Genomic DNA, 24,778 nt, shown 5'->3' on the forward strand with positions numbered 1-24,778 from the left:
TATATAGTAAATTGCTTTATAAATACCAAGGTATATGTTTTAGTCACCCGTGCTCCTCTAAAATGTGGTATCAATGCACACACACATCACTTAGAATGATTGCAAGGCCAGTAAACTTGCACATAGGTATAAATAAAGACAACTGAAGTTTGAAGAGTGGCCGTAATAAATATTTAGGAAACCTAAATTTTTGGAGTATGGAGTTAAATTTGTCTCATTAATACTTGCAAATGCACAGAGGGTGATTTACAAATATCCTTTGATTTGTACGTGTGCTTTGTGATCCACGAACACAAATTTCTGATTTATAACTTGTGTGTGGGTTTTTACAAATAAATGTTTATTTGCAAAACTGAAAATTCTGTTTGTGAAGGGTGATTCAGCATTGGTGGATCACCGAACACACACATTCATCACTTTGCTCAGTTACGCAATATTGAGACATTCTCAGCGCAAAAACTGCAGTTGAGATCCACAAATATGTCAGTCACTATTCACATTATTGGCAGAATTATTGGGGGGGCTGGGGGGGGCTTGGCTCATTATTGGGTGGGCTTAAGCCCCCCCCAGCCCCCACTTGGCGCTGCCACTGGAATTTAATATGGTGTGAGTGTAAAATAATTTGCATTTCTCCACAGGATATGTTAAAGATTTAACCAAAAGTGAATGTTATTCAACTGTCCAAATTCAGTCACTGTAAAACCAGAAACACTGTGTAACATAACTGAGATTAAAAAGATATAGCAAGTTATGTTTTATTTCTTAGAGCACATCACAACTTTACCCACTCTTTCAGTGCCGGATGTATGCTGTAAAAAAGGGTGCATATTTACTTTTATGCATCTTTTTTGCGCTTTTATCCAAAGCAAATTACAAAAAACACTTGACATTCAGTCATACTGATGCAAGGAGTAATTTGGGGTTCAGTTTCTTTCTGAAAAACACGTGCTGCAGTAAGCGTGGACTGTACCCCTGACGCATTAGTTAATCAACACCCTGCTCTGCCTATAATTCAGTACACTGCGGTTAACCTTTACGCTTTCTAAAACCTTGAGATCCACTCAGTCTGTGTTCGAGTTGTGATGTTCTGACACAGAGGATAACAGTGGGTCGGCTCTGCAGATAGAGGTGGCAAACATCATGTTCAGTTCCTTGTTACTACTTTTCTACACACTGTCATGGAAACGAACCTGTCAGGAAAACTGCTGTGACACCTGACTGTTTGTGATAACAACAAGGCAGAAAACCCAACGGACAGACAGGCACGCAAAAAATGCTAATGTGGCGACGCAGAAGGAAGTTCAGCAAGGAGTGTGTGAAAGATGAGTTGAAGGATAACACATGAAGATACATGAAAATGTGCATGAGGAAGCAATGAACAAGGTCACTGATAGCACACAGCTATCTAAATGGTTGAACTGTATGGCCTTATTCTTAAAACATTCTACAGTGTATCTTCAAGGAAGTGAAAATTCCAAAGATAACTGTGTTCTAAATATGTTAAATTCTATATGCAACTAAAATATAAATGCAAAACCCATTTTTTTAGGAATCGAAGTAACGTAAAAGTCTATTTCCTCCAAATTTTGTTTACAAATTTGTGAAAAACTTGGTGTTATATTTGCCAAAATAATCCATCCACCTGGCTGGTGTGTCATGTATGAGGATGCTGATTAAACAGCATGATTATTGCACATTAAAAGGTCAGTTGATCTTGAAAAAAAATCTTAAGTGAAGTCAAACGTGGGGGGCCATTCCTGCAGACAGTATGCTGGCTGCACACTCCCTGTACACATGTGACATTTGTGGCATTGTGTTACGACAAAAACACATATTTACTAGTGTCTTTTTATTGTGGCCAGTCCAAGTTACAACTGTGCAATAATCATACTGTTTCATTGGCATGATGATATGCCACAGCAGCAAGTGGATGAATTATGTTGCCAAATGTGAAGTGCAAATTTGTGAACAAAGTGTAACAAATGTGTGAAAGAAATGTGAAAGAAATAAGGCTTTTTTTTAAGCATATAACACGTTAGATCTTTTACATTAACGCATGAAAAATGGGCACAAAAAACAAAAGTATTATACTTTTGATATTTTAACATTTTGACATTGACATTCCTACAATCTAACAAATCTCACACAGTGTCAGCATTTTGCAAAACCAACGTACCAATATTAAAAAAAACATACATGTAGTGCTGTGTTTTACATATGGGAGTCTTTTATTGCAATTGTATTTTGTAGGTTTGTTTAGAAAGTCCTATATTATTATTATTAGCCTTTCTGTCCTTGCCTGCATCCGTGGACATTATAACATATTTGGAACCACTGATATGGACATAATTTTATTATCAAATTTTTTGCTCAATAGAAAGTTTCAATAGTCTGTAACGGAACAATTTGTCAACTGTGATATTATCATTCCAACAGCTGAAAACAACAAAATTCATCCACTCCTCATCTCTCAGTAAGCAGTGAAGCTTGAGGTACTATCTTTAGTTTAAGTTAGTCAGGGATGTTACTCAAGTTACTCAAGTTTCTGTTTGATCGAACTGAGAAGTTTTTCTGAAAATTACCATAAATTCCTGTTTTGACCTTTGATCCCAATGAAACTACATCTCACTTCTCACTGATTTTCCAATGTTAAGAGATTGATTTAACAGAATGTAAAAAATGTTAGTTGAATATCTGCCTTTTAGTTTGTGGTGATATCACGCAAAAGGGAAATGGTTTTGTGTGTTGGGAATACTTTGACACATGGGCGCAATTTGGTGGGGGATAGGGGGACATGTCCCCCCACCTTTTCAACCAGGAGGACAGAATATGGTATGTCCCCCCCACCTTCTGACATATATGTGTGTACTTGAAACATGCTATGCCAGTCTTATGTGCAAATCATGTCAGAATAGTATCTTTGTTTCTGCAAGTTTGTATTTTTAGCAGCACTGACTTGTTTACAACACCTGTTTCTTGTTTGTCACATTCGGAATTTTCTGGGACTGCATTTGCCCAGATTTGAAACCAAAAATAGTTGCCTCTAGGGACTAGTGTCTACACATAAGTATCAATGGACCATATGCTAATTTACTAAATTCTTAAAGTTAGAAAAGGAAATTAGAAAAGCTATCTAGAACCTCAGAAAGCCCATCTGCAATTATTGCTTGATCTCCAAAATCAGTCTATGCAAGTGAAATTATGTTCAGTGTGAGTGTTGTCATTAGTGCCACTTCAAAAATTAAATTCATGATAAGTAATTTATCCTAAACTTATGATCTGTTGATTTTTCAAACTTATGCAAAAACAAATCTTGAGAAAAAAATACAGTATGCGATAGTTAATAATTATTAAGAGCCTGTTCATATTTATGAATACATTTTATCACATTGCAGTGGTTTTTTTAAATGAAAACTCAACCTATCATTCTTTTTGAGTTCTACACATGTGGTGATACCTTATTTACACCAGGATGTTAATAAAATCAATGCTGGCTATTCTCAGAATAAAGTACTTAAATCCACAGTTTCAGTTAGACCCCCGGCCTATGGGCTTCGGCTCTGCGGGCCTCGCACTTTGTCCCCCCCAATTTCGATTTCTAAATTGCGGCCTTGCTTTGACAACAAAATAAAGAGTAGAAAAACTCCAAACTCCAAAATAGCTGCAACAAAGCAGGTTGTGCACTGCGTGAATAATTTGCCTGATTTCACTGATTTGTTTGATTTTGCTGCTGAAACTTAATGGGGACATGTAGCATAGACTTTATAAGCTCCATGGAGGGCTGTTTACAGTCAGTGTACATAAGTCAAAGCGTCCATATCATTTGAAAAGATGATATTCCAGATAAATGCTTTTACTCCTTTTGATCACAGTTCTGAAGCTTTAATCTTAAACACGTGCACTCACACATGCATGGGCTGGCACAGAGCTAACCGTGTCTTCCTCACATCTTCTGTATTCAGCACAACAATTCACTTTGATCACTGCTGCCTTCACCTCTTAACCTGCTTTGATGCTAAAGGCTGCTGCGCATCTCGCGCTCTTAACGCTTTGATTCAAAAAAATTATAATTTTGCTAACTTTCCACATGTCCTTCCCCTCTTCTTTGCTGTGTGGCACTTGTCATCTTTCCTCTGCCATCCTGTTGGCTTGCGGCAGATGTGACATCATTGCAACAGCTTGTCTCCGCTCCGCACCCCCCGTTTCCCTGACTCTACAGCATCTATGTCTCCCACGCATTCCTTCCTTCTTTCTGCTCTTTTGCACACACACATGCAGCCATTTTGATCTCACCAGATCTGAGAGTCTCACCGGGGTAATGAGAGGAAGAGGAGAAAAGACAAGCAAAAATGGAAAAAAAAATGAAAAGAGAGAGTCAGAGAGGGAGAGATAGGGGATCTGGCACACAGAGATAAAGCTGAAGCAGCCATGCTGTTGTGTAATGGTAATCAAAAAAGCTTGAGCTGTTTGGCTGCCATCTTGGCTCTGCTTTTAGTCAATTTTCCCCCCCAATCAGGAGCCATGTGACTTTCTGCATGAGGTAGCACTGCTGGTACTGCAGCACACAGTGAAAGGGAGATGAGAGAGTGACAGAAAGGGAGAGAGAGCAAGCAGAAAAGGGAAGGTTGGAGTGAGATGGGTGAGACACAGAGAGTGGTAAGCAGTGGGGAGCGCATGCTTGAGTGGGTGCATGTGAAAATTGGGAAAGGAGGGGGCATCTTCTGCTCGCAAGCAATCTATTTTTACCATTTAGTCTGAACAAAGGAAGTGATTGGCTCCACTGTGTTAGGACAGAGCTCCTTCACACTGCGAACAAAGCCTTAAAAAGGACGATTCGAGGCAAAGTCACAACAGCAGGTCACAGGGTCGACTACGAACAAGAAGAGACACATACAGACGGGCACATCTACACTATTACGCGCTCACGTTTTGATTCGTCACTACTGGCAACAAAAAAAGAAACAAACAGAAAAGATGTGCAGCACAAGAGAGAAAGAAAAAGTGATGTCAGGATAAGAGGGGTAATTTGTTTGCAGATTTTTGCACAAAGGACGGGGAGGATCCTCCATCCACCATCGAACAAGAATGCAAACAAACCAGCCTTCAAATGCAATGATTTAAAGCATGTGTGCGCGCGCACACACACACACACACACACACACACACACAGATTGAGAAACTGCACGGCAAGCATCGAATGCCGTTCTCCTGTGATTATCTGAGATCCACGAGCCTCAACTTGCTGAGAACCTACTCGTGAAGGCGCAAACGTCCGCACATGACGTGCGAACGTGGATGCGCGGCGTGCATGTGGCAGATCTGCTGGTGGACTTCGTTTTCTGTGTGTTCCGTCAAAAACATGTGGATGCCATTAAAAGTTTCTGCTCTGCAGTAAAGTCTGTCAACAGAGAGAGCGAAGGCAGCAGGAAGACTGGAAAATACGATCGAGGTGAACGGTGTGGAAGCAGAGGGCCGATCCGAGGAGAGAACATCAAGCGGAGGCCTATAATATTATTGCATCTGATAGCCTGCTGCCGATGAATCAGAGCAACCCCATTAAAATGATACTGACATCCTAATTCAATCTACCCTCTCTAAATCCCCCGGAGCAGATGCCGCGATTCAATTTCTATCTGTTGTATCTGTTACTCGTTCCCTTGTGTAACTGTCTCTGTAGCCTGCACACTCTCAGTGGGGTACGACCAGGGGCGTAGGCAGAAATCATAAAATGGGTGGGCCCAGAAAAAATCAGACGGGCCCAACCTTTGGGGTTGTAGGTAAGGTGTAGGTATTATAATACACCGTTTGAAAAAGTGTGCCTTGTTTGGACATCGCAAGCAACGTTATCACTTAGCCTACAGCACTGGCAAAGTGAGCACACAGACGCGACACGTCAGACACAAGTACTCTTCATGGATAATGCAAGCTGCAGTGCAGCGCCACACACACACACATTCAGTGCAAGTCTGGTAGCCTACTTGGCTCGGCCTAAACCCAAAATGTCAATAGGTATTTAAATAAGGCATTGCTTCAAAAATGAATTCCAAGTTTAATGATGAACACATCTCAGCCAACTGCACAGATGCTGTGTGCACAGTTATACAGACATAAAGTGTCAGACACAAGGCACCCCATGGATAATGCAAGCAACAACGCAACACTTAGTCATGTAAAGTCCTTTTAAAAAAAATTCAAAATATATCCGCAACATGAAAACAGGTTGGCTCGGCGGCCAAATTAAAAACCATCAGAACAGACACCAACATGATTCATGGCAGTTGCAATATAATATTAACAATTAGGCCTATTTAGAAGAAAAAGTAATTAATGGTCTCACACTTACATTTGATGAATCCTTTTAATGCTACAGCAGGAGACGACGGGGTTTTTTGTTGAACTCTCTTATCACGTCATCACAGTCCAACGATTCACTCAGTTTTCTTTCAAGGGAGAGTGCATTCAGTCTGTGAGTCAACATGGATGTTCTGGTGGATGTTTTTATCCGATTAACAGTAGAAAACAGCCGTTCGACGGTGCATGTTGTTATTGGCATTGTGATGGAGGCCGCCAGAAGACATATTTATTTGAGGGAAAATGTGGTCCCTCGTTATCGTGGGAGTTACATTCAAAAATAACCTGCGATAAACAAAATCCGCGAAGTAGTCAGCGCTATTTTTTTACAATTTATAGATGTTTAAGGCTGTAAAACCCCTCACTACACACTTTTCTCAAACAGGCATTAACATTTTCTCACTTTTCTCTCCTGTGTAAACACTCTCTTTTTTCTTCTGTGCGAGAAGATTATAAACAGACACACGCAGAACACAATGCGCGTGCTCTCCCTTCGCTCACTGCCTCTGGAGGTACGGATGCGGGACCCGCGAAGAATCCAAGTCCTCTCTCGGTGGCCACGGAGCTCTGCGTCTGCGCTCAACATCCAGATCAAAACAGCGAGCGTAGTCTCTGGACCTGTTGCCAGATTTGGCGCAATTCTGCACAGCAGACAGGAGGAGGTGGCCTGCAGCTGCATTTACTGAGCCTGCAGAAAGCGCATCGGAGGCAGTGAGAGCAATTGCGGTGATGCCGACCAGTGCCAGCGAACGGCCCGTCTGATAAGGACGCAGACACAATGCGCCGTTTAAAAAAAAGCATGCAAAATTGCACTAAAAATCAGCGAAACTGCGAGGCCCGCGAAACGTGAACTGCGTTATCGCGAGGGACCACTGTACTCTGAAAAATGAATTAATAAAAATCACAGAAGATGAACCAGATTTTTTTGACAAAATTTATTAATTGTCGTTCAGTGCTAATGCAATACCATATCATAGGAATACAATGAGGCAACGACAGGTGACTGTCGAATGTCGACTCAGCCTTCTCATTGGATGGGGTGGGCCTGGCTGACAAGTGGGCGGGCCCAGGCCCATCCAGGCCCATCCTTGGCTACGCGTAAGGGTACGACTGAAGAAAATTGTTCCAATGTCAAAATGGTTACAAAAAAAAAAAACAATCAAACACTGTGGAAGGGGGCAGATTAGAAGAGCTGCTTGATTTAGGAAAAAAGGGAGCGAAACATTTGTGGAGAGATGTTTTCTTTGTGCTCTCTGATATAACAACACGGGAGAATGAGGACACTTGAGTGGAAATAATCTGTGTTGTACCGTATTTGTAGAAAGCATGACATCTTTACACTCAGTTTCAAGACCAACACAATAGTGTAGCAGTCTTCACATAACAGTAAAATTAAAAAATAGAAAAAAGAAAAAAAAATTACCCAATGTTCAATCCAGATAATATCTAACAACAGCTACAATGTCAGACATTAGAACTCACTAAGTCTTCCTAAGAACCTTTAACAAGACTAAGCCATTTTGCAAATATTACTAAAGAAAGCACCTCAGAGTAAGGGAGCATTTGCTAAATATTCAGATCAGTATCAGTCCAGTATTAGATATGGATGTTTTCCTTGAGGGGAATAGAATATTTGTTCCACACTTTGAGTTCCTGTTTTGTCAGCAATGTACATCCAGAGAAGTGTATTTATTAACATGTTAGTAGTTTAAGACAGGCAAAACTGAATCGGATTGGTATCGTATCAGCAGATACTGAAGGTTCCAGTATCGGTTATGTATCAGACATAAAAAGTGGTATTGTGCCAACCCTAGTTCAGACTCAGGAAAAATCTGAAAAGCATCACTGCGGCATACGATGGCTCTTTAGGCATTAGCATGAGCTGGACGAGGTTTTATTTGTGTGCACATTAATGATTTTTTTCAGCATGTCATAGATTGATTAATACTGACTTAATTAACAGAGTATGAACTTTCTATTTCATGCATTCATTTACATTGCAGGTGGATTCACTGACACATCTAAAACCAGTCATTTTAAAATGTTTCACCAGGAATTCAGCAGCATCTGTGTTGCTGTAATTGGGAGATGTCGTATATGTGAATTTATTTTCTCCTTTCTCTTGGGTATCTTCTCCAATATGATCCATATTTTGTACGCATCTTAGGGTGATTCTTAGACTACGGGCACTTATGTCCTTTGATCATATTGTATGAAAAACAGAAAAAAGGGGAAATTTCACACTTTATAGTTATCTTACAATGAAAGTGTGTTAAGAAATTTGTTCTAGTAGTCTATGATGACTTTTCACCTTTTTTCAGCATCATTCTATGCCAATATGCCGTTTTGTGCTTGTCCCACACCCAGACTTTTGATCTTCAATGATAAAATGAATGGTAAAGAAACATTTTTTCTAATGTTTTAAAATATCTCTGAATAAAATATCAGTAAATAATCAAACGTAATTGGGGTATTCAATGTCATACAACTGTTGTGATTTTTTTGTAAACAAAATGTAGTGTCCCACACTATTGCCGTAATTTCCACCACAACACTGTAATGTCCCTAACAGTTTGTATGAAAGATTGTTTGGGTAGTTTCTATGGAGATAAACAGTGACATCAGAGCCCATGTATATAGCGCCAAATCACAACAAACAGTTGCCCCAAGGCGCTTTATATTGTAAGGCAATGGTGTGGTGGAAATTACATTTACAAGGCCAATAGTGCCCGTAGTTAAAGAATCACCCTTTAACGGTCATCAGCTGACATCGATATTGGTAAAAACAGTGGAGTTTCAGTTGTAAACCTGTCAGTAAATCCCAAATGACAACATTTCTGCTCCTACTACATCAAACACATGCTTTCTTTATTTAAAAGGTATTTATATGTTTCAGCTATAATATCTCATCATAACCTGTTTTCAACAGATGTCATATCATTTTAAAGGCATCATATTGTGTTCAATCAGTTTGTTATAGTTAAATATGTTAAACACCTCAATTAAAGCTGAAAGTCTACATTTCAGTCAAAATAAAAGTTCTGAAACTATCTAATGTTGTACTGTATGTATGTACCCAACTGCACAACATGATATCACACTATTTATTATTTTTAAAGATTAAATTTTTGTTTAAATCTTTTTGCTATTAGCAGCACATATGCAGAATTAAGGGTGTTGGTCAGTGAGTCTGCGACCTCAGGGATGTCAGTGAGTGAGTGAGTCTATAAAATTTCCATTACTCTGTAAAAATGTCTACATATTTGGTTCTGAATTTTGGGGTTTAATAGATACAGGTGAGTATCAGTGAACCTCCTATTTTAGGCTGTCTTATACATGCAAAATAAAATAACAGGCAGACAGATGTATCAAATTGCTTGTTGCTAACAGATTTGTCCCGGAGGCCACTGGAAGCCACGGATGACTTGTATGCAAGAGCAATTCGATCTCTGTTGGTTTAAGGTTGACTGAGGTGCTATACTACTCATAAGGGCACAAACAGTCAAGACAAATACTGAAAAATGGGCACTCTTACACTTACAGAGTGCTACACCTGCACCTTACAGTGATTCAAGTGTTTTCTTTGATACCATAAATGGTGGTTCTGTGTGAAGTTGATGTTTGATTAATTCTGTCCAAAACAGAACCACTGTGTCACTGATTTAAGCCCCTTTCACACCGGGCCAATGCAGAGTTACGTATTGCTGCGTACTTACTACACTGAGCTCATGCAGCCATATGTGGCATATGCTGAGGCACACAAGGGTCTGCAAAATGGATGCAAAAAATTAAACGTTTAGTTTTTTTCATGGACATTCATCATAGAGCCCTGCATCCAGCGCTATACACACGTCTATGCAACACTTTGCTACTGTATGAAAGTCTATGTAACACTGTGCTACAAGCCTCCGTAATTGTACACTACCCTACACCAGTCTGGTGAAAAATTCTTTTAGTTTTCTATCAGTACGAAAGAGGTTTATTCATCCCGCTGGATTCTGCTGAATTTTGGTGGCAGTGAAGTTTCAAAACCACAGAAGAAGAAGGGGCGGGCCAAAGCTCCCCCCCTGCACGCAACATACACAGCCATTCCTGTGTAATAGATACACAGCCCAGTGCAACTCTATGCAGGCCCGGTGTGAAGGGGCTTAACAGACAACCCTTGACAACATTAAATCCATCTTGATTCTGAATTGGGCACCGCAGTCTCGTTTGAGAGTGGGCACTAAAGGGGTAAAATATGATGCATATGATGTAATTTCTCTATTTTCGGGGAAGGAAACAGCATTTTCTCTGAGTTTTTTGGGCAAATACTACACGTCGCAAACAAAGTGAAAATGGAAAGAAAAAGTGACAATGTGGTGGGAAGTGGACATGTGTTGCAGTTTGTTATGACCCGAGCTCAAACATATCGAGGCAAGTTGTGCAGGCAAGAGAAAGTAGCTACTCTGGTTAGCTGTGTAGGCTAACACTTACCGACTCGCTTCATCTACTCTTCCCCACTGGAAACGAAAAAAAAAAACACTTTTCGCAAATACTTTGGTGATTGCAGCTGAAAACAAAACAGTACACCATTTGTCCGTGTGAAGTTCTGCTGTTATATATTGCACAACTTCAGCCGTGGTCCCCATAAGTAATCAAATCCCGCGATATCACGCAGGGTTCAAAGGTTCACAGGTCATGTTAGCAATGGAAAGTTGACATATACTGTGTATGTTTAACCAATTCATCAGACTATCCTGTGTAAATATCCCATATCTGCTGTATATCAGCATTAGGCCAAAAATTAACCTTGGCTTGTGGCCTTGACTTTTAAGCAATTAGTTTTCAAAATCTAATCACTCAGGTCTTGGTTAACCTTCAGTCATTTCAAGTACTGTCCAAAATCGGATCCAAACTGTTTGGAGTTATTTTGTTGACACGCAAAGCCAAAAACAAAAACAATACCCCCGCACGCGTGACTACCAGATAAACCCTGAGTGAAACTGCAGTTGTCCCTGTATGTGACAAAACACAGTCATTAATCTCCGACACGGCAAACTGTAGCACGACAAAAGAGCCCATCGAGCAACTCGACTCGGCCACGTGTGCCGAGAGAGTACAACACGGTTTCAGTCGCACACAGGGAGAGACAGACGTGCATGCATGCACGGCAGCTTGACACTGGCCCTAAAGCAGCAACGCTTTTACATAAGTCATCTTTTTTGACAGCACCACTGAGCACAGAGGGGGTGTGGGAAGGGGCAGCAAAAACAGAGCAAGAGAGACAGAGGGAGACATAGAGAGATAGGCACTCACCGGGGCAAGCACAACCTCCAACAGACATCTTCTCACATGTTGGTCTCTGCTCTGAACAAAACAGCTGCTCTTCGTCCACGCGCTGCTCGCATGGGCTAAGTGAGCAAAACAACACAGACAAGAGGGGTGGAGAGATAAGAGGGAGTGGTACAAAAAGAGGCATGTACAGCACACCAACTCTCTCTCTCTCTCTCTCTCTCTCTCTCTCTCTCTCTCTCTCTCTCTCTCTCTCTCTCTCTCTCTCTCTCTCTGTGTGTGTCAGAGGCAGGAAGTTGGCAGTGTTGCTCAGGCTGCATCATTAATAGGCATATTGCAACACAAGTGGGAGGGAAAATGAGCGAGGATTGAAATAGAAATAGAAAGAGCCCTGACGGTGTGTGAGACAGGAGTAAGTAATGCAGAAGGGAGCAAGGGAGCCTGTGTGAGTGTGTGTGTGCGTGTGTGTGTGAAAGGGAGAAGGCAGGAGGGAGGCAATTATAGCAAAGGAGAGGAGAAAGAGAAAATGCACAAGGTATGCATGTGTGTGGCAGTGATGCATCGTCTATTTTTGTCCGCGCTGCTGTGGGAGATAAACATACTCAGTAGGAGCCCAGAGGCGGAGGGTCATTACTGCCAAACAAGCACACCCTGCCTCTGCATGACAGATTTCCATCTCTCTTTCCGTCCCCTTTCCCCTCGCTCCTTCCTCCCACTGCAGAGAAGAAGTCTGGCGTTAATCACTACAGAGAGTATCGATTAAAAATGCAAAAGCCCACCTGGAGCGCTGGGACGCAGGAGGCCCCATGGGAGGAAAGCGCGTGTAAATTTGCACACGCGCATAAATGCGGAGAGGAGCTGCGTGTAAACAGTGACTGCGGACTGTTTACCCGAGCAGCCTGTGTCTCTCTCCTCTGCCTCCTCTTTTCACTCTTTCAATTTCACTTCATATTACGCTGACCTTTCTGCAGCTCAATGTTACATGATGTGATTTCGTTTCATTTCCTCCTCCTCCTCTCTCTCTGGTTTCCCTTCAATCCTGTAACTTTTGCAGGCAAAAGTCTTCAAAGCAATAATCTCATAATCTCCCACTTCACTAACACCGCCGCACATACCGACTCCCAGGAGGCCGAGCGGTTTTTGTTGTTTTGTGTACTTGATCCTGTCAGGTGGATAACAGCCTGAGTTATTGTTGTAGAATATGTGGGGGGGAAAAGGAAATACACAACATAATGCCGCATCAAATAGCTGTAGGCTTCAAAAGGATGATGCGCGGTGCAGTATGTACTTGCTTCTGCTACACCAAATGAGTGAGTTGAAGCACAAAGGTCAAATCTCTGCTGCCTGTCGCTCACAAACAAAATCACAACAAAAACTGTCCACACTGACACGCGTGATGTATTCTGTTCTCACTCAGACAGACATGACTTGTCTCATCTTTCTCTGCACATTATGTCACCATTTTATCCTTTGTGCACCTCATAGTTGGTGATCCGTGCGTATGACAGCCACAGATGCTGCTGCTGTAAAATGGTAAATGCTGAACAAAGGCAGATATAAAAGAGAAGGAGGCGCGCTGCACTGTGAGAGAGGAAAACAGAGATAACAGACAGAGAGGAACAGAGGTGGGGTGCGTGGATGGGATTTGGAAAATGGCATCTTGTTTCCAGCAGCAGTGTTTTTTTTGAAGCGGAATACAGTTGGGCGTGCTGTGTCTAACTCTCTCTCTCTCGTCTCCTTCACATAGTGATTCCCGCTCTGTCAACACATCCGCACATCACTCACAAAGCTGTGTGTGGAAGAATGAAGTTGCGCCTGTGTTCCACCGTGGGAACCAGCAGAGGCACTTCCACAACACTGTCTGACAGCAAGAGTGCACGTACACATGCACACTGACTGACTGAAGATCGTTGCCCCTGCACAAATGTCTCCTATATAGTGGCACACAGTTGTCTCAGGTGAGTTGTCAGCATCACACTCACCTCTTTTGTCTGTGCTCCCCCTCCCCTCCCCTCCCCTCCCTGCCATCCTTTCTCTCTTGCACGCACACGCAAAAGCTCAACATGCTCCATCTCAACGCTTACCTTTGTCTTCCTCTCGTCTCTTCTGCCCACACACGCTTGCTCGCAAAGTCAGGTCAGATGCACAGAAGAGACCAGGCTGAGAGAGCGGGGAAGAGTGTGCTGATGGATGTAGGCGGGAGCGGCGGGGTGGGGGGTACTAGTGTGCAAATTGGATGATGAGAAGGAAGAGGGGAAGAAAGAAGAAAGGACAGAGGAGGAGGAGAGAGAAAGAGGGGCAGTCCTCAGCTGCACTGGTATGAATATGACGCAGAACCACTTCTCTTCAGCCCCATCCTTCCATACCCACCGCGAGAGCACAGAGGGGGGAGAGGGCACTGTATCCATGGCAACGGTGGAACAGCGGTAGGTAGCAGCTAAGCAGTGTGTTATGGCACAGCGGTGTTTGTCTCACACATATTCCCGTCGACGAGTCTTTCGGCCTCGGCAGATGTACCACACGCAACATCTGCTGCGGGGAAACAGTGAATTCATGAGGACGCCACAGATAATGAGAGGATGAACAGTTGTAGCTGTACGCCAGAGGACACAAAGGTTTAGGAAAGAATAGCAGGGAATGTACAGGATATGGGCAAGGTGAGGTTCTCTGTTTCCCAGTCGATTTACACTCCTATGGTCATGCGCTTTGGGTAGTGACCAAAAGATACAAGCAACGGACATGACGTTCATCTGTGGGGTGCCTAATCTTACACTCACAGACAGGATGAGAAGTTAGAATACCTGGGAGGAACTCCAAGTAGAACAGCTGCTGCTTTGCATATAGAAAGGAGCCAGCTGAGGTGGTTCGGGCATCTGGTGAGGACGCCACCTGTTCATCTCCCTACTGAAGTCTTCCAGATGCGTCCAACTGACCCTGGACATGTTGAAGAGATTATATCTCCCTGCTGGCTCAGGAACATCTAGGGATTCCCCAAGAGGCCTTAGAGGGCCTGGCCAAGGATAGGGAAATGTGGGATGAGCTACAACCACAACCCACATCTGGATAAGCAGCACTTATTCTGCGGAGTTTCATGGTAGGATGAAACCTTTCCCAGTGTGCACCTGGCCAAAAGGCGAGGTGCAGACATAACAGGTTTGGGTCTTCTCCCAAAAGGGCAAGACTAATGTGCAACATTGCTAACACAATGGCTTTATGACAACTTTGGGGATGCAAAATGTGCTTTACAAATTGAATGAAAAATCTAAAATAAAGTGAAACATCTGAGTGACTTTTGACCCTGCCCTTTGATTTGAATGTTATAGAACGTATGCTTCTTTCACCTGCACAGTAAGATTCTGTCTTTTCTGTCAACTGATTCAAGACATTTGTGCAGATATTTGCATCCAGAGGACACCGGCTGCCCTGCCTGCTGATCACCTGAACCTCATTAGTCACAGTTTTACACTGACCAGACCGTATTGATTGGTTCTAAGTACCAGTACAGACTTGCTGCGTTTTTGATGCCTTGATTTTTGCTTTAGTTCTTGGTACTCTGTTTTTATGACAGTCTCGATTCTGCTCCCACTTCAATTACCTGTTTGCCGGTAGCCCAACAATTTTTCTGTGAACCCAGTTCTTGGGGGAATTGGGTTGTTTTCCAGTAATGTTAGTCATTCATTCATTTTGTGAACCTGCTTAGTCCTTTTCAGGGTCATGGGTGGTGGGGGTGGAGATAACCCCAGTGGTCACTGGTACATCCTGGACAAGCTGCTAGTTGATCACAGGGCTGACACAAATACAGACAAAAACATCCATAGTCCGTCTCACACTTACGGTCAGTTTAGAGATCCCATTTCACCTAACGAGAGTACACAGAAGGAACCCGCTTACCGGTAGACATGGGGAGGAGAACATGTAAACACCACACAGAAAGGTCAGATTCAAGTGAGTGACAAAGTGACAAAGTTTTTATTCGGCACACAATATATTCAAATAGAAAAAAATGAACAATTCCACAAACAAACACAGACAAAACTAGTGAGTCCGAAAGGGTGCGGGCTGAAGCAAAGCTTATTAGCGCCCACCCCTGCTCGTACAAGTCCAACAATTCTTATCAGTCATATTTACATAAATACAAATTCACTACTACATGTCGACACACAGACATACACATCAATATACTATTCACTTATAATTATATTTATATAGTACCAGATCACAAGAAAGTCGAATCAAGGCACTTTACGCCAGTAAGGACTAACCTTACCAACCCCATACATGTTGGGGAGATGATGGTCGAGTGATTAAAATGTTGGGCTTGTGACCAGAGGATCTTTGGTCTTTAAATGCCCATGAGACTGGAAAATCACTCAGGACCCTTGGGGAAGGCCATTTATCCCCAAGTAACGAGCAGTGCCCTGAGGTGTGTGTGAGGTATCCCTGTAGAGCCCTTTGACCATAAACGTGCTCTGTAACATTATTGGGATTTTCAGCCTGTCTGATAATTGCTTCATCTCAATCTCTTTGTAACTCAGACACTTTCAAGTACAGATATTACATAGGCGGCTCTAAGTTGGTGCTTAATGGGGCGTCATTTTCTCACTTTTTGTCTCTTATCCTATACTGCCCTCAGACGTAAGACACATAGAGGAAGTAAGACCAGTACAGGTTCTGAGGCCATCCAGCCCATACTTATCTCCAGATAGCTTAACGTAAACTGCATGTGAGTCAATGACTCCACCTAGAGGGAACATCAGTCCATTGCAGGTTGTTGCCTCAGCGAAGGCCAGTACAGCTGGGTGGACTGAGACGATGCAGATTAGGTGCCTTGTCCAAGAAAAAGACCTGCAGAACACACCCAGAATTGAACCCTGGCCTATATATTGGTGGTCCAACTTCTTTCCCATAGAGTCACTTGCTGTGATCTATTACATTACAATTACTACATTTTTGAGATACAATGTGATGACAGCTTGGGGTTGGTTACTGGATTGATCTTATTGTTTTAGTTTCAGATCATTATATAGGTTTTATACATTTATACATTTTAATGTTCCTGACTTTGTTCTGTTGTGATGTGATCTTTTATTGTTTTCCTATCAGCTATTGTTTTCTTGGTGGAAAGTGCTAAACTAATAAATGCATCATTAGTTTTCATAGCAGTCACAAGATATTGTTTATGCATTGCACTGAAATCAACTGTGCAAGTTCAGGCCACTCAGGCCATAACGTAAGTTGTGTTTATTTATTTATTTATTATTCCATTTGCTCTGGTATGCTGGTATGATTAAAAACAGATTGTTTCCTTCTCAAATAATTCAATCCAGGAACTAACAACCTGGTAACATTTATAAATGGAAGAGTGACAGTCCAACATTCAGTATTGTTTATTAAATCCGCATGTGACTTACTCACTTTATCCAAATTTGCATTTCTCTTCTTTCAGAAGGGTAATTATTATTATTACATTATAACAACTGCTATAGTTAGTTCAATCTGTTGTGAATCAACGTGTATAAAAGACAGTTCAAATTAGCTTTAAAATGCAAAATGTCATGATAACCAATATTTCCATTGCAATAATCATGTCATTACTGTTCCCCCACCAAGGTAGAAAAAAAAACTTTGAACTGCCAATCGGATGCCAGATTTTAACCAAGATTAGAAAATTAAGACACATTTCTCCAGTTTAAGCCTTGCAGCACTTTCCTCATAAGATGTTGAATGCAATGCTGCAGTGGGTTAAGCCTTATGTACCTTATGTAAGATGAAAAAGGGTTTGTGACATGATCATCCTGATAAAATTATTCAGCTTCTGTTCATAAGCAGCGGTAGCCTTAGAGGCCAGCTGAACCCTGCGATTAGCAACAAGGCTTCATAAATCATATCTTACCTGTACATTAGATTAGTAAATAATGGCCTTTATTTTGATGCCACTGTTGCAATATTTAGACAGATGCTGTCTAGCTGGCACAGATACTCTGACTCTCTCTCCCAGAATGGACTATTTTATGACAACCACATACTGTAGCATAAGAAATCTTCAAAAGAACCAGAGTACTGGTGCTAGAGTTTTGATCAGGACTAACAAAACTGATCAGGTGATAGCGTCCTTTGACTGGCTACTTGCCCATACTGTATGATGATGGATGTCAAGGTTTTACCATTAACATATAAAATACTGGTTAGCACTGTTGTCTGACAGCAAGAAGGCCATGGGATCGCTTCCCACCCTTTCTGTGTGGAGTTTGCATGTTCCCCTCATGTCTGCGTGGGTTCTCTCTGTGTGCTCCGGCTTCTTCCCATATCCAAAGACATGCATGTTAGGTGAACTGAAAACTTCAAATTGACCGAAGGTGTGTGTGTGTGTGTGTGTGTGTGTTTGTCTGTCTATATGTGTCCCTGCAACAGACTGGCGTCTTGTCCAGGATGTACCCCGCCTCATGCCTTATGACTGCTGAGACAGGTTCCAGCTCCCCGTGACCCTTAATTGGACTAAACAGGTATAGAAAATGGATGGATATAAAATACTGGATAGAATCTGCTGAGCCTATATGCCAGGATGTCCTCTGAAGTACTGGCTTATTGTGTATTCCTATGGTGAAAAAGAAGTTAGCAGGCTGTAAAGTCTTTAATATTACAATATTATTTATTGTTGTTGTTGGCAGTTTCCTCGCTTGCGAGGATAGTGGGAAGGCCTTTTTTTTTTTTTTTTTTTTTTTTAAGTTTATTTTCTACAAGCCCTCTGGTGGCTGAAAAGTCCGATGCAGGATGCACAAGACCTGTTACACTTGGGGCAAATGAACACTTGAGTAGGCTGGGCTTGTTGACAATGTGCTGCAAGGCTTGCTCCGTATGGGCGACGAGGGTGCAGTCATCTGCGAAGAGCAGCTCCATGATTAGCTGTTCTGTGATCTTAGTGTGGGACAGAAGGCGCCGCAAGTTAAACAGACTTCCGTCGGTTCTGAAGCGGATATAGATGCCGTCTGTCAAGTCTTCTTTGGCCTCACGAAGCATTATGCTGAAGAAGATGGAGAACAGAGTGGGCGCGAGGATGCAACCTTGTTTGACGCCATTTGAAATGGGGAAGCTGCCGGACAGAGTCCCGTTGTACTTCATTTGTCCCATCTGGCCTTCATGCAGCTGGCGGATGATGGTGAGGAGCTTTGGAGGGCAGCCAAGGCGTGCAAGAATCTTCCACAAACCCTCACGACTGACCGTGTCAAAAGCCTTGGTTAGGTCTATGAAGGCTGTATAAAGGGCCATGTTCTGTTCTCTGCACTTCTCCTGGATCTGTCTCAGGACGAAGATCATGTCGGTGGTTCCCCTGTTGGCCCGAAATCCGCACTGACTCTCGGGAGTATTTTCATGCGCTATGGTAGGGGTAAGCCTGTTGAGCAGCACTCGAGCCAAAATCTTACCTGCTATTGAGAGGACAGTGATGCCCCGGTAATTAGAACAGTCAGACTTGTCGCCCTTGTTCTTGTACAGGGAGACAATGACCGCATCCCGAAGGTCATGTGGAACCATTTCCTTTTCCCAGCAACTGGAGAAGAGAATCTGAAGCTTGTCGAGGACTGCCTCACCTCCATTTTGGTACACCTCTGCTGGGATGCCATCTATGCCAGGAGACTTCCCTGGATTCAGCTGCGTGGTGGCCTTTTGGATCTCTTCAAGTGTTGGGGGGTCATCAAGTTCCCATTTCACCTCCACCTGGGGAATCTTCTCGATTGATGACTCTTGCACAGTGCGCTTGTCACTGAAGAGGTTTTCAAAGTGTTCTGACCAACGCTGCATAATGGTTTCCTTGTCCGTCAGAAGGGTGGAGCCGTCTGAGGAGCGCAGGGGTGCTTGCACTTGATGTGCTGGCCCATGGATGGTCTTAAGGGCTTCATAAAAGGAGTGCATGTCTCCGGCATCGGCATGTTGTTGTGTCTTCTCCGCAAAAGCTAACCACCAGTTGTTCTGCAGTATGCGGAGCTTGCTTTGCAGTGTGGAGCAGGCATTTCTGTAAGCTGTCTTGGCAGAGTGGTCATCAGGTTTAGCTAAAAGAGTCTTGTGGCATGCACGTTTCTTTTCTAGTAGTTCCTGGATCTGTGCATCAGACTCATCAAACCAGTCTTTATTTTTCCTGGCTGAGAAGCCAACTACTTCTGCTGCCATCTCCTGAAGGATGGTCTTTAATCTCATCCACTGTTGTTCAGGGTCATCAGACAGGCCTTCTTCTCCACGCAGTCTCTCCTCTAGTTTGGCCTGGAACTCCATTTTTGTGTCTATGTCTTGCAGCTTGTGGACTTGTACCTTCTTAAACTGTGGGCCTTTCTTCTTAGGAGGAGGCTTGAAAGTGAAAGCAATCTTGGAACGGACCAAGCGATGATCCGTATAGCAATCTGCACTAGGCATCACCCTGGTATGTAGTACGTCTCTTCTATCACGCTGTTGCGTGAGAACGTAGTCCAGAAGGTGCCAGTGTTTGGAGCGTGGATGTCTCCAGGTTGCTTTGAATCTCTCTTTCTGTTGGAACAGGCTGTTGGTGATCCTCAAGTCATGTGCAGAGCAGAACTCCAGCAGCAGGCGGCCATTGTCGTTACAGTTGCCTATGCCATGTTTCCCTAGCACGTCCTTCCATACATCAGAGTTGCGGCCCACTCTGGCGTTGAAATCTCCCATGATGAGGAGCTTGTCCTGGGTGTCGACGCGCTGTAGAAGGTTGTGCAGATCGCTATAGAAACTCCGATGTCGGCCTGCATGGTTGGGGCATACACACTAACAATAGTGGCAAAATCCTTGTTGTTGATGGGGAGCCGGAGTGACATGAGTCGGTCAGAATGTCCAACTGGCAAACTGTGTAACCTATGTGCTATGGCGCTCTTAATCATGAACCCGACCCCTGAGAGTCGACGATCTTCTTTAGCCTTCCCTGACCAGAACAGTGTGTAGCCTGTGCCTTCCTCGGTGAGTGACCCTTGGTCTGCAAAGCGCACCTCGCTGAGTGCAGCAATGTCTATGTCAAGCCTTGCTAGCTCTTTGGCGACTAAGGCTGAGCATCTTCGAGGACGATCGCTATTGTCTGAGTCCATCATTGTGCGTACATTCCAGCACGCAATTTTCAGGTTCTTTGTTTTTCTTTTCGCACCGCGTGTAGTGATGCCCGTTGGCAGCGGTGAGCCAACTGGGTCTAGTGAGACAAGCCATGTTTAGACCACCTTTTCTAGGTCTGTCTCCATGTGGAGCAAGCAGGGCTATCCCTAAACAGGGCTGCTTGGTCACCCAGGGCCCTGCCGGATGATGCTGTTGTCTCAGGTCAGCAATCAAACGACCACAGCTCCTGAGCCGCCTGCATGCAGGATCGAGACTGCAGCTCCCAGTGCCATCATGCACCTGCTGTTTTCGCCTCTTCCCATCGCTGCAGGGCTTTCCTTCCCGCCTGTGCTCGTTGCTTAAACTGGGGATCAGCTCATGCACACCAATTCCACTCTTTAGGCAAGGTGGCACTCCACAGTGGCACAGACAAGCTGAGATGGCTGTGGCGACCACCAGGCTGTAGGTTTTACATCAGAGTGACCTTCTCCTAGCCTCTGGCTAAAGAACCTTCCTCGGAGGCACGGGGGCAGTAACCCAGGCTGGGGGTTTAACATCAGGGTTTTCCTTCCCCTAGGTGGACCGCCTTAACAGGGCTAATGAGTCCCATCTACCCACTGCTATAACCCAGTCAGCTGGGAGGCTCGTGATGGCGGGAGCGCCTAGATCCCGTATAGGTCATGGACCTACCACTGCCATACTTGAATAAACAATATGTGTGTTGTAAAACAACAACAACAAAAACACAAAGCCAACCTAGTCAAAACCAAAGTGAGTGCAGCTCCAGGAAAACCTACCTGAAACAATCTAAAACTGACTGAAAATAAATCTGACTCAATCTAAACCGAAAACAATTAATCTAGCGCAACGTAACTATAGCTTGTAAGCTAACAAACGGAATATCAAATCAAATCAAATTTATTTATTTATTTATATAGCGCCAAGTCACAACAAACAGTCGCCCCAAGGCGCTTTATATTGTAAGGCAAGAGCCATACAACAATTACAGAAAAACCCCAACGGTCAAAATGACCCCCCTGTGAGCAAGCACTTGGCGACAGGGGGAAGGAAAAACTCCCTTTTAACAGGAAGAAACCTCCAGCAGCTAACTGAATCTGAAAGTAACTGAAAAACAGGTAACTGAACATAAATTAATGCAAAGATATGCAAATTGTTAAATGAATATAAAGCTATCAATCTAAAATGTACTAAAAATCACACTATCTGAATCTAAAAATGTATTTATCACTATGAACATAATTTCATGCAAAGCAATAGCTAAATGGATATAAAGCTAACAAAGTAAAATTGTAAAATTGATGTAAAATAACACAATCTGAATCTAAAAATGTATTTATTACTATGAAAACAGTTAAGTGTATATAAAGCTATCTGAAAAACAGCTAACTGAACATAAATTCATGCAAAGCTATGTGACTAGCTAAATGAATATAAAGCTAGCAATCTAAAGATTTACTTAAAATAACACTATTGTTGTGTGGGCCACTGAAGAGGAGGTACTGCTGGCCCACCACCACCAGAGGGCGCCCTGCCTGGAGTGCGGGCTCCAGGCACCAGAGGGCGCTGCCGCCTCACAGGAGCAGCCAAGGTGACAGCTGTCACCCATCAACCAAAACAGCTGACATCCATCAGCTGAAGGGTATATCAGCTGGACGGCATCTCCACCTCATTGCCGAGATATCGCTCTACCAAGGAGGTAACGTACTCAGCCTATTGTGTTGTTTTCTTGACAGTAATACTTTGTTGCTTTGCACAGAAAGAGAGAAGAACAGCAGGAGACTGTATTTTGGGATAAGTACTCGCATTCCTGCACTACAGTGTTGTTGTTGATTAGAGGTGGAGGTGGTGTTTCCACCCTACGTGTTGCTGGGTGCAGCCGCACCCACATCTGACTGTTTCTGTTCCTCGCCAGCAGTACCGGATCCGACGAGCGGAGGCAGTGGCCACCTGGGAGTTCGGGACTTGGCGGCTCCAGTATTCCCGGGGTCCGGTGGCGGAGAAAATCGGGTGGTTCTGGTTCGACTCGGACAGACGTCTCCTATCGTCGAGCCTGCCCACACGACACCATTGGAATTGGTTATAACCACAATTGTAATCTGTTGTGTTTGTTGTGCGTATTCACAACAGTAAAGCTTTGTTATTTGACTTTCTCCATTGTCCGTTCATTTGCGCCCCCTGTTGTGGGTCCGTGTTCCTACACTTTCACAACAACTATATGAATCTAAAAATGTATTTATCACTATGAAAACAGCTAAATGTATATAAAGCTAACCGAAAAACAGTTAACTGAACATATAAATTCATGCAAAGCTATGCAAATAGCTAAATGAATATAAAGATATCAATCTAAAATGTACTTAAAATAACACTATCTGTGTTGTGTGTTGGGGGGTGGCTGGATGTTTTTGTGTTCTTTTCTTTTCTTTGCTCTCCAGGTGGCATGCAAACTGGTTTTTGTCTGTGGAGAAGGTGCTGGCAGAAGAATCCTTCACCCTCATCAACATTATTGGCTGCACTTGTGAAGGATGTTCACGTGCAGGCCTAATGACTCGCTGCACCTGTGGATGATGCTCACGTGCAGACTTAAAGACTTTCAGCTGAAGCAGATAATGAGATGGCGTTCTGCATTTAAGCCTTGAATGATTCAAGCAGAATTGCCGGGAACTCGACCTTGTGACGTTCGTTTGTGAGACGCTGAGGACCACGCCTGGGTTTGACACATCGTGCCTGTGAGGGACACATGCTGTCAGCACACATCAGAGGTGATTGATTGTCTGAATAATTGTTAATAGTAATTTGGTATTTTGTTACGCAGTATAGTTGAACATTGATGAGAATTGTGCAGCTCGCTTCTCACAGCTGTGGCGTGCGGACAGATGATCCTCCACCTGTTGTGAGAAGCTGCTCATTTACATAAAGCTTAAATTCAGACCTGAATGTGTTGCTGATAGTGTGTGCCTTTGAAGGATATTAGTTGTAGCTGCTGACTTACCTCACCTTTTCTATCCTTCGCAGAGTCGGTTTGTCGTGTCCACCTGGGGGGTGTTTGGCGGTGAACGTGAGTCCAGAAGCGCCGGGCTTCGATCCCTTTGGGCGCTGGAGAGCGCGCCGTCCTTCACTCCGCCAGACAAACGCACTTTTACGTTGTACACTGAGTATTGCACAAAAAGGGGAAAATAAACTGTTTTGTTTTTGGAACCACTTTCTGGTTATTTAGCGCTGGGTTCAGTCAGACGCAGGTCTGCTCCTCAACCCGCGTCGACACATAACAGTAGTTCCCGGCCATTCTAAAATGGACCCAGCGGCAGAAGCGGTTCCATTTGCAGAAAAAGTTCAAGAACACTTGGAGAAAATATGGGAGCAATTACAGCATCTTGCAAACCAAATTAAACAAACAGATGCCCACGTTACGGAGCTTGCAGCGCAAGCCATTCCGCTTCCTGCTGCTCCAGCTGCGGCACCATCGATACCGGTGCAGATAACTCAGTCACCCAGAGATTCGGCTTCCGAACCGATTATTTGTCATCCGGAGCCTTATGCGGGAAACGTTGAAGCCTGTGCTCCGTTTTTGATGCAATGCTCTCTGGTTTTTGCTCAACGACCGGCTTCCTTCTCTTCTGATGGTAGCCGTGTCTCATATGTGACAAATTTGCTCCGAGGTGACGCCTTAGCTTGGGTCACTGCGTTGTGGAGTAATAACTCTCCATTGTTAGGATCCTTTAAGGATTTCTCTCGGGAGTTCCGATTGGTTTTTGACCATCCGGTGAAAACAAATACCGTTGCCCAGTGGTTGCTGAATCTCAGGCAGGGGAGGCGGAGTGCGGCGGAGTATTCCGTGGATTTTCGAATTTTTTTCTGCTCAGTCCGGTTGGAATGCCACAGCTTTAAGAGGAGTGTTTGTGGATGGTTTAAATGATTCATTAAAAGACGAGCTAGCAGTCCGTGACGAACCAAACGATTTAGATGAGCTAATATCTTTGGTGATTCGTCTAGATGATCGGATAAAGGAGCGTGGACGCGAGAGAGGGCGGACATCAGAGCGGGTTTTTTC

At 43.5% G+C, this 24,778-nt stretch overlaps 1 protein-coding gene and 1 long non-coding RNA gene across 9 annotated transcripts in view; one reads left to right on the forward strand and one right to left on the reverse strand.

Annotated features, from left to right (window-relative positions):
- Nucleotides 1-13,747, reverse strand: part of LOC117523680 (LIM domain-binding protein 1-A-like) — a 41,175-nt gene extending 27,428 nt beyond the window's left edge. For 4 of the 8 annotated variants that reach the window (XM_034185265.1, XM_034185264.1, XM_034185259.1 and 1 more), the window contains exons 1-2: nt 12,228-12,271; nt 11,650-11,744 (exon numbers count right to left, since the gene is read on the reverse strand). In XM_034185265.1, coding sequence (XP_034041156.1) covers nt 11,650-11,744; nt 12,228-12,256 — 124 coding nt within the window. In that variant the 5' untranslated portion in view covers nt 12,257-12,271. Of the gene's footprint in view, nt 1-11,649; nt 11,751-12,227; nt 12,272-12,404; nt 12,464-12,718; nt 12,754-13,709 lie in introns of those variants that run through there. The other 4 variants (XM_034185263.1, XM_034185261.1, XM_034185260.1 and 1 more) reach the window with 4 other exon arrangements.
- Nucleotides 11,907-13,922, forward strand: LOC117523681. The gene is made up of 3 exons (XR_004564582.1): nt 11,907-12,022; nt 12,076-12,082; nt 13,909-13,922. It is a non-coding gene; the product is annotated as an uncharacterized LOC117523681 (long non-coding RNA).
- The last annotated feature ends 10,856 nt before the right edge of the window (nt 13,923-24,778 follow it).

This window comes from Thalassophryne amazonica, chromosome 13, assembly GCF_902500255.1.
Source record: "Thalassophryne amazonica chromosome 13, fThaAma1.1, whole genome shotgun sequence".
Classification (NCBI taxonomy): domain Eukaryota; kingdom Metazoa; phylum Chordata; class Actinopteri; order Batrachoidiformes; family Batrachoididae; genus Thalassophryne; species Thalassophryne amazonica.